The 13,376-nt window shown below is 48.4% G+C and overlaps 1 protein-coding gene across 2 annotated transcripts in view; it reads right to left on the reverse strand.

Moving 5' to 3' along the window:
• Window positions 1-720: 720 nt before the first annotated feature.
• The window catches only part of LOC126990579 (uncharacterized), a 277,009-nt gene continuing 264,353 nt past the window's right edge, over window positions 721-13,376 (reverse strand). For both annotated transcript variants that reach the window (XM_050849194.1, XM_050849197.1), the window contains one exon: window positions 721-1,560. In XM_050849194.1, the coding sequence (XP_050705151.1) occupies window positions 1,553-1,560 (8 nt within the window). In that variant the 3' untranslated portion in view covers window positions 721-1,552. The remainder of the gene's footprint in view (window positions 1,561-13,376) is intronic.

Genomic DNA, 13,376 nt, shown 5'->3' on the forward strand with positions numbered 1-13,376 from the left:
GGTGAAATGGAAAGGGTTTAAGGAGGGAGGGGCAGAAGTGAGAGTCAGGTCATGTCCTGACTGAAGCCCTGACCTGACTCTCCCTCAGGACCTGACATGACTCTCCCCACACCCTTCTCCTTGTTTTCATCCTCTATATCTCTCCCTAGCTGTTTCCTCCACTACTTTTCCTTGTTCTCCCTTCTTACACCCTCTATCGGTATTTTCTTCATGACTCACTCTGTGCCTCTCCTCCCTTTCCCCTTCCGTATTTACCTAATTGTGATATAAAAGAAGTGAGCCACGTTCATATTGTCCTTTCTCTGGCTATTCTTAAAGTTCGTCAAACTAATTCCTGCGCGAAGTTCATATTTACGAAGCAAATGTCGAAAGTCGAAACAAAAATTATAGAATCATTTATTGGGACCACGTCGTAACAACGAAACGTCGTGGGAAGTGTTTATAAGAGTGTGGGAAAGGTCAATAGGAGTGTGGGAAAGATTTGTAAGAGTGTGGGGAGGGTTTATAAAGCCTTAAAATATATATAAATAAAAAAAATAAAAAAACATGCGGTCGCTACTTCGCGGATTTTAGCCTATATATATATATATATATATATATATATATATATATATATATATATATATATATATATATATATATATATATATATATATATATATATATATATATATATATATATATATATATATATATATATATATATATAATACGACTACATCATGTTACGAATGGCTTGGGATTAGAGGGAAAGACAACGGCTGAGTCGATAAACTATAGTGGCACGAATTTGTGAGTGTTTATCACAATAGAATTTCACTCAATTAAGTGAATCAAACACCACAGAAATATTACCAGTGTGTGTATGAATGAATACAAAGAAAAGCACATAGTTAGATTTAACTCTAGATGTCTCGTGGATCATTAATAATTAAAAACAAAAAATCCAGATAGGCTACTCTTTAGCTCACTATCGCCTATGGCGGCACAGAAACAGTCCCTCCACCAAGTTTGTGCCCCACATTTGATAATGTTAGGTGTGCCTATTGAACGGACTACACTACCACCAGGCTCCAAGCCTGCCATATACTCTAATTCCTAGTTTTTAAATATTATAACAAAATTACCTAATCTCAACAGTAACTATTATTATCTATATTAATAATGTTAAAATTATCTATAATCAAATGCATTATTAATTATGATATACTGCAAAGGTTAAGTGTGACAAATCTGGATGCAACAAAGGTAAAACTCTGTAAACCTAAAAAAATACATTAAAACTATAAAAATAATATCAGATATCAGCTTGGTGCAGACTGAGACAGTGAGACATGTATCAGAACTCATACAAGTGATGCTTACACTTTGCTCAGGCAGGTTGCAATATTGACTACCAAATGTGGCGCCACAAATTATCTACTAAATGTGTTTACTATGAGACAAGATAAACAGTATTATTACAAATTAGAGAAATTTATGACATCACTGATACCAAACCATGGAGGTTGATTGAGCAGGATTCTATGATTTTCTCATGGTATACATCCACCTACAGACCTGCAAAAGACAAGTACATAAGTACATATAATACAGACAGCAATTATCAATAAGCACACAAAATAAAGCAAACATGTGTGTGTGTGTGTGTGTGTGTGTATTTACCTATTTGTAGTCTACTGGGCCCAAGCTAAGCTCTAATAGTCCTGTCTCCATATCTACATTCATCCAGCCTTTCCTTCATTTGTTGGACACTGCTTGCCTCTACCACCTCTTCCCTCAATCTGTTCCATGTGTTAATACTGTTGTGCTGGAAGCTTCCCCCGGCGACCATAGGCCTCTAGAAGGCTCCCGGAGAAACGAGCAAAGGGGCGGGGAGGCCCCACGGGCGCCCAGGCGCCAGGCGGGAAGTGTTGCCAACTCGCATATATTTTTGCTACATGTTCTTGTATGATCTGAAATATACTGTAATATTCTAGACTGTACTGTTCTGGATATATATAGGAGAAGAGGGCGAGAGAGAGTCAGTCCCAGTCATAGTAAGCTAGTGGTAAGTGAAGAGTCAGAGTGAAGTGTACTACTAAAGAAGAATATTAAACTACAGAAACTGTGCAAAGTGTTTACATATCTCCCTCCCACGGAGTCTCCTGACGGCGACACGGAACCCAAGTAACACGTCCGGCATAACACTGGTGTCAGGAGTGTAGGCATTTGTTTTTCGCCATGGAGACTCGTTCCCAAGCTGCCCAGAGGGACGACATGTTGACTGAACTTTTGGAAGCCTTGAGACTACAGGGGGAGAAACAAGAAAGAGCAATCCAAGAACTCAAAGAACAACAAGAAAGAGCACAGCAACAACAAGAAGGAACACTCCAAGAACTCAAACAACAACAAGAAAGAGCACACCAAGAACTCAAAAAACAACAAGAAAGAGCACAGCAACAACAAGAAGGAACACTCCAAGAACTCAAAGAACAGCTAGAAGATCGCTTCACAGGATTACAGCTACAGCTAAAAGCAGTACAAGATGGAAGTGAGTCAGTGCGAAGAGAAATGACTGATGTAACCACGAACTTGGGACAACGCCTGACAGAAGTGGAGAAAGAACACACAAATCTTCAACAAGAGATGGAGGTGGTACGGGAGACGACACACAAAGAAATATTAGAAGTGCAGGGAAAGGTGAACCGTACTGAACAGGCAGTTTGTGACGTAAGTGACAGAGTGAAGGCCCTTGAAGACTGCTTGGCTGGAAACGGACAGCCAGTGCCTGCAGGGGCTAGTTGTACCCAAGATGCTTCTCCTACACAAGTCCGGGGTAGTTTGAGCCCTGTTTCGCCTGAGTTTATCCCCGCAAGAAGTTCCGCCAGCCCCATGGGTCTGCTGGGTTCGCCTGTTAGAAAGAAGCCTCAGGAGTTTGATGGCAAGGTCTCCTGGGAGGCTTACCGCGCTCAGTTTGAGCTGTTGGCAGCTCGGAACGGATGGGATGACCAAGAGTGCGCGGTACAGCTGGCCACTAGCCTGAAAGGGGCGGCGCTGGAGGCTCTTGCTCAGCTCGACAATGCGACAAAGGGCAGCTACAGCGGGCTGGCACAGGCGCTGGAGCAACGATATGGGACCAAGCACCAGAACGAGCTCTTCAGGGTTAGGTTCAGAACCCGCAACAGGAGGCGCGGCGAGTCTCTTCAGGAACTCGCTCAGGACCTTGAGAGCATGGCGCACAAGGCATACCCAGGTGCCACCCCTGACCTGCTGACAGTTTTGCTGCGTGATCAATTCATCGATGCCCTGGACAGCCCTCAGCTGAAGATACAAGTGAACCAAGCTAAGCCAACATCAATGCAGGAAGCTCTGGCACGTGCCATGGAGTTTGAGTCCTTTGTTAGGTCTAGCTTGTCAAGCTTCAGGGACGACTCGACTTCTGGCTTTAGGGCACGAAAGGGCGCTGTCAGCGACACAGACAGGTTCCAAGGAAAGTGCTGGTACTGCGAGAAGGTTGGGCACAAGGAGAACGAATGCTATAAGAGGAAGAAGGAATATGAAGGTGCCGCTAAGAAGAAGCCCAGGGAAGGACCCAAGTGCTGGACCTGTGGAGAAAAGGGGCACTGGAAGAATGAGTGTCGGCAACATGTGCCCCAACGAGGGACCACCACTCGGGAAACTAAGAAGGACTGGTTCACGGGGCAACGACCAGTCTGTCCTGTACATGCCCCGAAGATATCAGTGTGCAGGAGAACCACCATGACAAGCTGCCAAGTGGAGGGCAAGGTTGACGGAGTGTTGTGGCCTGTGGTCGTCGACACAGGCTCGGAACGCACATTGGTGCGGCCTGACGTGGTGAGTCATCGTCGGCTTCCTAAGACGCCGCATCGACTGTGCGGAGTCACAGGACACTACGCAGAGCTCAGAGGCCCAGTGGACGTGAAGTTTGAGCTCGGAGGAAAGGAAGAGTTCCTCTCTGTACGTGGCCGACATGGATGACCTCTGCATCCTAGGTATGGATTATCTTGTCTCCCACAGGTGCGAGCTGGACTTCCGCGCTAAGCAGCTGACTGTAAGAGGAAGGAGGGTGCCACTGACGACTGTGAACAAGGAAGACCTGCCAGTGACGGTCAAGCGCACCACCATTATTCCTCCGAGGTCGGAGATGCTGTTACCCTGTCAAATTACAGGTGCCCCCCCGGCTAGCCTGTGTGTGGTAGAGAGTGGAAGTCGATGCCCGGTAGAAAACGGGGTGATTGTAGGCAGTACTTTGGTAGACCCTGCTGCAGCGGAAGTGCCTGTCGTCGTGGCCAATGTCTCCTTCAGCCCAAAGAAAATAAAACAAGGGACCATGGTGGGGTTGTGCCAAGAGATCGACCAGAAACCAAGAACCTGTGTCTGCAGGAGAACCCTGAAGCCCCAGGAGGAGCTGCCTGACTACCTGTGCGACCTGTTTGACAGGAGCTCCAAGTGTCTAGAGGAACCCCAAGTGGAACAGCTCAGGGAGCTTCTCGTGAGAAATGCAGATGTGTTTTCCACAGGAGACCTGGACTTGGGGTGTACGGACCTGGTAGAGCACCACATCGACACAGGTAGCCACCGCCCAGTGAAGCAAGCTCCTCGAAGGATGGCACCAGCCCGTCGCAAGGAGATGGATGAGGTGATGGATGATCTCCGGCAACAAGGGTTAATCGAGCGGTCCAGCAGCCCGTGGGCGTCTGCTGTAGTGCTCGTCAGGAAAAAGGACGGTTCCCTCAGGTGCTGCGTGGACTACCGAGCCTCAACGATCTCACCATCAAGGATTCATACCCACCCACGGATCGACGACACGCTCGACGCCTTGGTGGGCTCCAAGTGGTTTTCAACACTGGATATGAAGTCTGGGTATCACCAAGTCAAAATGGCGGAACAGGACAAAGAGAAAACAGCCTTCTCCTACGGTCAAGGCCTGTGGCAGTTTAAGGTCATGCCCTTTGGCCTGTGCAACGCGCCGGCCACGTTTGAGCGGCTGATGGAGAGGGTGCTGGAGGGACTTCACTGGAAGACGGCACTCATCTACCTCGACGACGTGATTGTCTTTGGCCAGACCTTCGAGCAGGAGATGGAAAGGCTATCAGAGGTTTTCGCCCGGTTTAGAGCTGCACACCTTAAGCTCAGCCCGAAGAAATGCTGTCTGTTCCAAAAGGAGGTCCAATACTTGGGACACATCGTGAGCGAGGCTGAGTACACTGATCCTGAGAAGGTGGCTGCGGTAAGGGACTGGCCAACACCCACCAACGTGAAGGAGCTGCGGAGCTTCCTCGGGTTGTGCTCATACTACCGCAGGTTTGTGAAAGGCTTCGCTACGATTGCTGCACCACTGCACCTCCTGACGAAGAAGGGGCGCAAGTTTGAGTGGACAGCGGAAACTCAGGTTGCCTTTGAGAAGCTCAAGGAGGCCCTCATCAGCTCGCCCGTACTCACCTACCCAGATCCCTCTAAGCCTTTTATACTGGATTGTGATGCCAGTGATGAGGGGATTGGTGGAGTGCTGTCCCAGGCATGTGCCGACATGGAACGGGTTGTGGCCTACTTCAGCAAGAAGCTCACCCCAGCCGAGAAAAACTATTGCGTGACCCGGAAAGAACTCCTGGCAGTAGTCAAGAGCCTTGACTTTTTCCATGCTTACCTGTACGGTGCAACTTTCACCATCCGCACGGATCACGCTGCATTGCGGTGGCTGAAGTCACTGAAAAACCCTGAGGGCCAGCTTGCTCGCTGGATAGGTAAACTAGAGCAGCATCACTACACTATTGTGCACCGATCTGGGCTAACACACGGTAACGCGGACAGCTTGAACCGGCGCCCCTGCCTACCTGAGTGTCAACATTGCCTCCAGAGGGAAAGCGTCCAGAATATGTGCCGCCGCACTACAGTGGAACAGACAGCGGAGGTGCCATGGGAAGACTTGGGAAAACTGCAGCGGGAGGACCGAGATCTGAGACCAATTATGGAGTGGCTGAGTCAGTCGTCAACGCGACCTGGGTGGGAAGTAATCTCGAGAGAAAGCCCTACCACCAAGAATTACTGGACTCAGTGGGACACTCTTCGGATAGACGACGGGGTGTTGCAGCGACACTGGGTCTCTCATGATGGTCTTGACCACTACTGGTCCACGGTGCTACCTATGAAGTCCCGGGAAGGCGTCTTGAAAGAAATGCACGACAACATCACCAGCGGACACCTAGGGGTAAAGAAGACACTGAGTCGCCTGCGCCAAAGGTTCTACTGGGTTGGCATGAGGAAGGACGTGGAAGAATGGTGTCACGCGTGTGAGGTGTGCTGTGCAAAGAAGGGCCCCAAGAAGCGTCACCGTGCCCCACTGCAACTATACCAGGTTGGAGCCCCCATGGAACGGGTGGCAGTGGATATAGCAGGACCCTTGCCTCTGACGACGAACGGAAATAGGTACATCTGTGTCACAATGGATTACTTCACCAAGTGGCCGGAAGCCTACGCCATCCCTGACCAGGAAGCCACTACCATCGCCAAGGTTTTGGTGGAGGAGTTCTTCTGTCGTTTCGGTGTGCCTAACGAGCTCCATTCCGACCAGGGAAGGAATTTTGAGTCAACAGTCCTTGCTGAGTGCTGCAAGCTTCTGGGTATCAAGAAGACCGGACCACCCTCTGCACCCACAGTCAGATGGAATGGTGGAGAGGTTTAATTGGACGTTGGGCCAGGAGTTGGCCAAGCAGTGCAACAATGATCAGTCTTCATGGGATCAGAAGCTGCCTGCGCTTCTCATGGCCTACAGGTCTGCCGCCCACGAGACTACGGGGTATTCACCGGCAAAGCTGATGTTTGGACGTGAGCTGCGATTGCCGGTGGACCTACTGACAGGAAGGCCTCCTGGGGAAAGCCTTCCAAGGACGCCTCAGTTTTGCCCGTCAACTAGAGGAACGGCTGGAAGAGGTGCACCATCAAGGCCGTGGTGCCTTGAAGTACTCCTGGGAGGACATGAAGCGCGGTTACAATATGAGGGCAAGCCACGTTGACTTCAAGGAAGGAGACCGAGTCTGGCTTTACAACCCGCAGAGGAAGAAAGGACAGTCTCCGAAGTTACAGAGCCCCTGGGAAGGCCCTTACACTGTGCAAGAACTCCTCCGACGTGACTTACCGAATCCGGAGAACGGAAAAGACCAAGCCGAAAGTTGTCCACGTCAACCGCCTATGGAGGTACCACGGTCCGGGAAACTACACCTGGAACAACTACAGACACCCACCAGCCGACGAAAACGCAAGGGACGTCCAGGACCGAGAGGAGGTCGACGACGTGCCTCCTGGCCCTTTCAGCCGAGGGAGATAACCTCCCGGCTTCGGCAGATGTTCCAGGGACACCCCAAGAAGCGGACGACGACGGGGCGCACCAGAGACAGACGCGCAGGAGGCAACGAACAGAAGACGGAGACACAGGCGTCCACAGCGATACGACGATTATTATGTTTTGATTAATTCTCTTATGTTTGTACATAGTTAAGTGTGTGATCAGGACGATCACAATTAAGAGGGGGATAGTGTTGTGCTGGAAGCTTCCCCGGCGACCATAGGCCTCTAGAAGGCTCGGAGAAACGAGCAAAGGGGCGGGAGGAAGGCGAGCCGTCCGCGCACGGGCGCGGCCAGGCGCCAGGCGGGAAGTGTTGCCAACTCGCATATATTTTTGCTACATGTTCTTGTATGATCTGAAATATACTGTAATATTCTAGACTGTACTGTTCTGGATATATATAGGAGAAGAGGGCGAGAGAGAGTCAGTCATAGTAAGCTAGTGGTAAGTGAAGAGTCAGAGTGAAGTGTACTACTAAAGAAGAATATTAAACTACAGAAACTGTGCAAAGTGTTTACATATCTCCCTCCCACGGAGTCTCCTGACGGCGACACGGAACCCAAGTAACACGTCCGGCATAACAATACTTCTATGTGGAAAACTGTACTTTTCAAGTCACTCAAATAGGTTCCTTTATTAATTTTTTTCCATGTCCTCTCAAGCCCTGCTTTCTCGCAGTTAACCCTTTTTATACAGCGACGCTGACGTTGGCATCCTGAAGCATTCAGTACAATATGAATGCAAGATGGCCCCACTATAAAGACTCGCCTGCGCCAGAACGGGCTGGGCCGACCATCAGGCCCCACCTGAAAGAAGCCTTGGGCTGACCATCAGGCCCCACCAGGAAGATGCCTACTGGCGCAATAGGCAGCAACGTAAAAAAAAAAAAAAAAAAAAAAAGGGACGCCGAGGTCGGCATCCTGAAGTGTTCAGTACAATATATGGGACGCTGACGTCGGCATCCTGAAGCGTCCAGTACAATATACGGGACACTGATGTCGGCATCCTGAAGCGTCCAGTACAATATACGGGACACTGATGTTGGCATCCTGAAGCGTCCAGTACAATATACGGGACACTGATGTCGGCATCCTGAAGCGTCCAGTACAATATACGGGACACTGATGTCGGCATCCTGAAGCGTTCAGTACAATATACGGGACACTGATGTCGGCATCCTGAAGCGTCCAGTACAATATACGGGACACTGATGTCGGCATCCTGAAGCGTCCAGTACAATATACGTGATGCTGACGTCGGCATCCTGAAGCGTTCAGTACAACATACGGGACACTGATGTCGGCATCCTGAAGCGTCCAGTACAATATACGGGACACTGATGTCGGCATCCTGAAGCGTCCAGTACAATATACGGGACACTGATGTCGGCATCCTGAAGCGTTCAGTACAATATACGGGACACTGATGTCGGCATCCTGAAGCGTCCAGTACAATATACGGGACACTGATGTCGGCATCCTGAAGCGTCCAGTACAATATACGGGACACTGATGTCGGCATCCTGAAGCGTTCAGTACAATCCACGGGACACTGATGTCGGCATCCTGAAGCGTCCAGTACAATATACGGGACACTGATGTCGGCATCCTGAAGCGTCCAGTACAATATACGGGACACTGATGTCGGCATCCTGAAGCGTTCAGTACAATATACGTGATGCTGACGTCGGCATCCTGAAGCGTTCAGTACAATATACGGGACACTGATGTCGGCATCCTGAAGCGTTCAGTACAATATACGTGATGCTGACGTCGGCATCCTGAAGCGTTCAGTACAATATACGGGACACTGATGTCGGCATCCTGAAGCGTTCAGTACAATATACGTGATGCTGACGTCGGCATCCTGAAGCGTTCAGTACAATATACGGGACACTGATGTCGGCATCCTGAAGCGTTCAGTACAATATACGGGACACTGATGTCGGCATCCTGAAGCGTTCAGTACAATATACGGGACACTGATGTCGGCATCCTGAAGCGTTCAGTACAATATACGGGACACTGATGTCGGCATCCTGAAGCGTTCAGTACAATATACGGGACACTGATGTCGGCATCCTGAAGCGTCCAGTACAATATACGGGACACTGATGTCGGCATCCTGAAGCGTCCAGTACAATATACGGGACACTGATGTCGGCATCCTGAAGCGTCCAGTACACTATATGGGACACCAATGTCGGCATCCTGAAGCGTTCAGTACAATATACGTGATGCTGACGTCGGCATCCTGAAGCGTTCAGTACAACATACGGGACACCAATGTCGGCATCCTGATGCATCCAGTACAATATACAGGACGCTGAAGTCGGCATCCTGAAGCGTTCAGTACAACATACGGGACACTGATGTCGGCATCCTGATGCATCCAGTACAATATACAGGACGCTGAAGTCGGCATCCTGAAGCGTTCAGTACAACATACGGGACACCAATGTCGGCATCCTGATGCATCCAGTACAATATACAGGACGCTGAAGTCGGCATCCTGAAGCGTTCAGTACAACATACGGGACACTGATGTCGTAAATCCTTAAGCGTCCAGTACAACATACGGGACACCGATGTAGGCATCCTGAAGGGTCCAGTACAATATACAATACAATATACAGGACGCTGGCGTCGGCATCCTGAAACGTTCAGTACAATATACAATATACAGGTAACTCTCAATTTACGCGAGTATTGTGTCCTTGAAGAAGTCGCGTAAATCAAACAAGAGGTAGGTTTCTATCAAAAAATAAATATTCACTTCATTGAGTTGAGAGAGAGAGAGAGAGAGAGTATATCCATATCACCGAGATATCCATTCAGGCACTCAGTCTCAGCCTCACTCGTGTGAGGGAGAAATGAGGGACACCATGAGCGACTGGCTAATACCGGTACCGTACTGTGTAGCTGGTACCTTTAGTACCGGTACTGGTACTGGTACCAGCCCACCCCTATGGTTGAGTAGCGTGGCAGCGTGGGTACTGTATTGTTGTTCAAGTGGCGCGCGGGAAGAACTGAGCTTAGTTGTGTGGCCGCCGCACCGTGTGAATTTAGTTGCGGGAGACATCTGGTGGCCACTCCGTACAATATCGCGTATAAGTGAAAAAATGTGTTTATTAAACATTTATTTGGATTTTGGACCCCACGTTATTTAAAAAACGCGTAAACCAAACTCGCGTAAATCGAAAGTTACCTGTACTTGACAGTAACAATCAATTCTAACGGAAAATAACAAAAATAATGAGAAAGAAATGATATATGTTTATCTGCAGAGTTTTGGAGTTCCTCTTCCTTTGAGTTGCAAATTGGCTGGGTAGTGAGTGCTTATCTCACCACCCCCTTGGCTCAAGGACACGGCCTCCCCTCCCCCACTGTCACTGTTCTCTTTCATTCTTCCTTCCTACCTTCTACCTCCCCCCTCCAGGGTGTGTGTGTGTGTGTGTGTGTGTGTTTGTGTGTGTGTGAGTGAGAGAGAGAGAGAGAGAGAGAGAGAGAGAGAGAGAGAGAGAGAGAGAGAGAGAGAGAGAGAGAGAGAGAGAGAGAGAGAGAGAGATGCATGTCCTCCCTCTTTCTCCCTCCCCTTCTTCTCTATCTCTCTCCCTCTCCCTTTGTATCGTATTGGGGAGAGAGAGAGAGAGAGAGAGAGAGAGAGAGAGAGAGAGAGAGGCATTCTCTCCCTCTTTCTCACGCCCCCCTCTCACTTTGTATCGTTTTGGGGAGAGAGAGAGAGAGAGAGAGAGAGAGAGAGAGAGAGAGAGAGAGAGAGAGAGAGAGAGAGAGAGAGAGAGAGAGAGATGCATGCCCTCCCTCTTTCTCCCTCCCCCTCTTCTCTATCTCTTTAACTTAGTATATTATTGGAGAGAGAGAGAGAGAGAGAGAGAGAGAGTGTCTCTTCAGCAAGTTTCAACTTGCTGTTCCTCGACTCTTCCCTTCCTTTCTAACCATCTAATCTGTGTGTGTGTGTGTGTGTGTGTGTGTGTGTGTGAGAGAGAGAGAGAGAGAGATGCTAATCTCTTGCAAATTTCTCTATATTTATGCTTACATCTCAAAATTATCAAATAATTTATGTTTCTTTATGTGCACTATTTAATTTTGCATGTTTTTATATATAATCCATGATGATTATGTTGAAATTATGACTGAAAATTTGTTATAATCAGAAGCACCGTTTGAAATCTGGCATGCGCAGCCAGCCCGGATACGGGGCGGGGCGCCGTTTTCGCCCGGTTGTAGTGAAGGGGTTAAGAAGAGATCATCTCTATCCACCTCATCAAACTTATTTACCAACTTATACAGCATGATCAGATCTCCTCTCTCCCTTCTTTGTTCTACTGTGTGTATTTACCTAGTTGTAGTTTTACAGGGCCAGGGCTTACGCTCATGTGATCCGGTCTCCGTATCTGTATTTGTCCAACTTTTCCTTAAAGTTTTGCACACTCTTCGCTGAAATTACAGCCACACTTAAGTCTGTTCCAAATCTCTATATTTCTTTGTCTCTCAAACATCTTCCCTTCACGACAAGAGTCGGCAAGAGTCTGGACCAACCGTCACTTCCGGTTGAGGTCTGAGGGAGGTCAGGGGCAGTTGTCAAGACTGTCGTCAACAGTCTTGTCTTGAGACAGTTGTGACGACTGTCGGGGCCATTTTTCAATTTTTTACCGTTTCCGGTCAGCACAGTCGTCTGTGCCGACTACTTAAGAATGATGAGGGACTGTCGTGACGCCAGTCTTCGCCTAATGAAGGACGTTTGTGACGACTGTCGGCTCAGAAATATTGGCTAACACTGCCGCCATCAAGAAATTTATACTTTTATTTTGCAATCACAAGCACAATAACAACTTCTGGGCATGGTTACGTTTCGCTGGCACAAACTTTAGAGCTGCACAGTACGCATGCACTCCTTTTTCCTCAATCTCTTTTGTGTTGAATGGCACAACTCGGGTTGCCACCCTGAGGTCAGAAAAATGTGGAAGGCAACATCTCACTCTCCAGTACGGAATGGATCCATATTTAAAGGAACGGGTGGCAACACTAAATTTTCTCGAGCATGCAATGAGTGACAGCCGCAGCACGCTGCTGGTGGAGGCCAGATGGAGAGGGGAGGGACGTTACGTCGCATATTTTACACGTATTTTAGGATGAACCTTTGACCAATTTTACGGGGTGATTTTGAGATTAACCGAAATATGCCCTCACTACAATTTTAAGATACTGAATTTATCTGCTTGACCATTCAGATAACAAAATACCGTACGGAACAAATGCCGTTCCGTATTGGTTCAAAACAGAACGATACATTTCATTCTTGAATACAGAGCGATTCCGTATTTTAAGGAACGGCAAGTCTGCCGCCAAGACAGTCGCGTAGACCGTCAGGAAGACCGTCGGCCAACTCTTTGGCAACTGTCGGCCAGCCAGATGACAGACAATCTGGAAGACTCGTCAAGACCGTCTGCGACTGTCAGCCAATCGGTCGGAAGATTCGTGGTTGTTGTAGACATGGCGCCATTTCAAAAATTGACCGTAGAGACTCGTCTTGAGACAAGTTGGCAGCATGTTGCAGACATGCTGCCAACTAGCTGGCCGAATGTACCAGTTGGCAATCATGGTAGCCGACACCAAGATGCCAAAAAATTCTTGGAGCGTGGGAGCCGACTTGTCAAATGCAGAAGTCGCTGGGTTTTCGTGGCCCAGAGTCGGCACATTGTGAGCGGGGCTTTAGTAGTAACTCCTCATTATCTACTTCTTCCATTCTGCTCAACAATTTATAAATTTGTATTAGGTCTCCCCTTTCTCTTCTTTGTTCCAGTGTTGGTGTGTCCATTTCCTTTAGTCTTTCTTCATATGTCAACCCCTCCAGTTCTGGAACCATTTTTGTTGCCATCCTTTATATTCTTTCTAGTTTTTTTTGTGTTTCTTCTTATGGGGAGACCACACCGCCTCTGCATATTCCAATTTGGTCTAATCATAGTGGTTATTAACTTTTTCATCATATCCTTATCCATGTAGTGGAATGC

Source organism: Eriocheir sinensis, unplaced genomic scaffold (genome assembly GCF_024679095.1).
Source record: "Eriocheir sinensis breed Jianghai 21 unplaced genomic scaffold, ASM2467909v1 Scaffold178, whole genome shotgun sequence".
Taxonomy (NCBI): Eukaryota; Metazoa; Arthropoda; class Malacostraca; order Decapoda; family Varunidae; genus Eriocheir; species Eriocheir sinensis.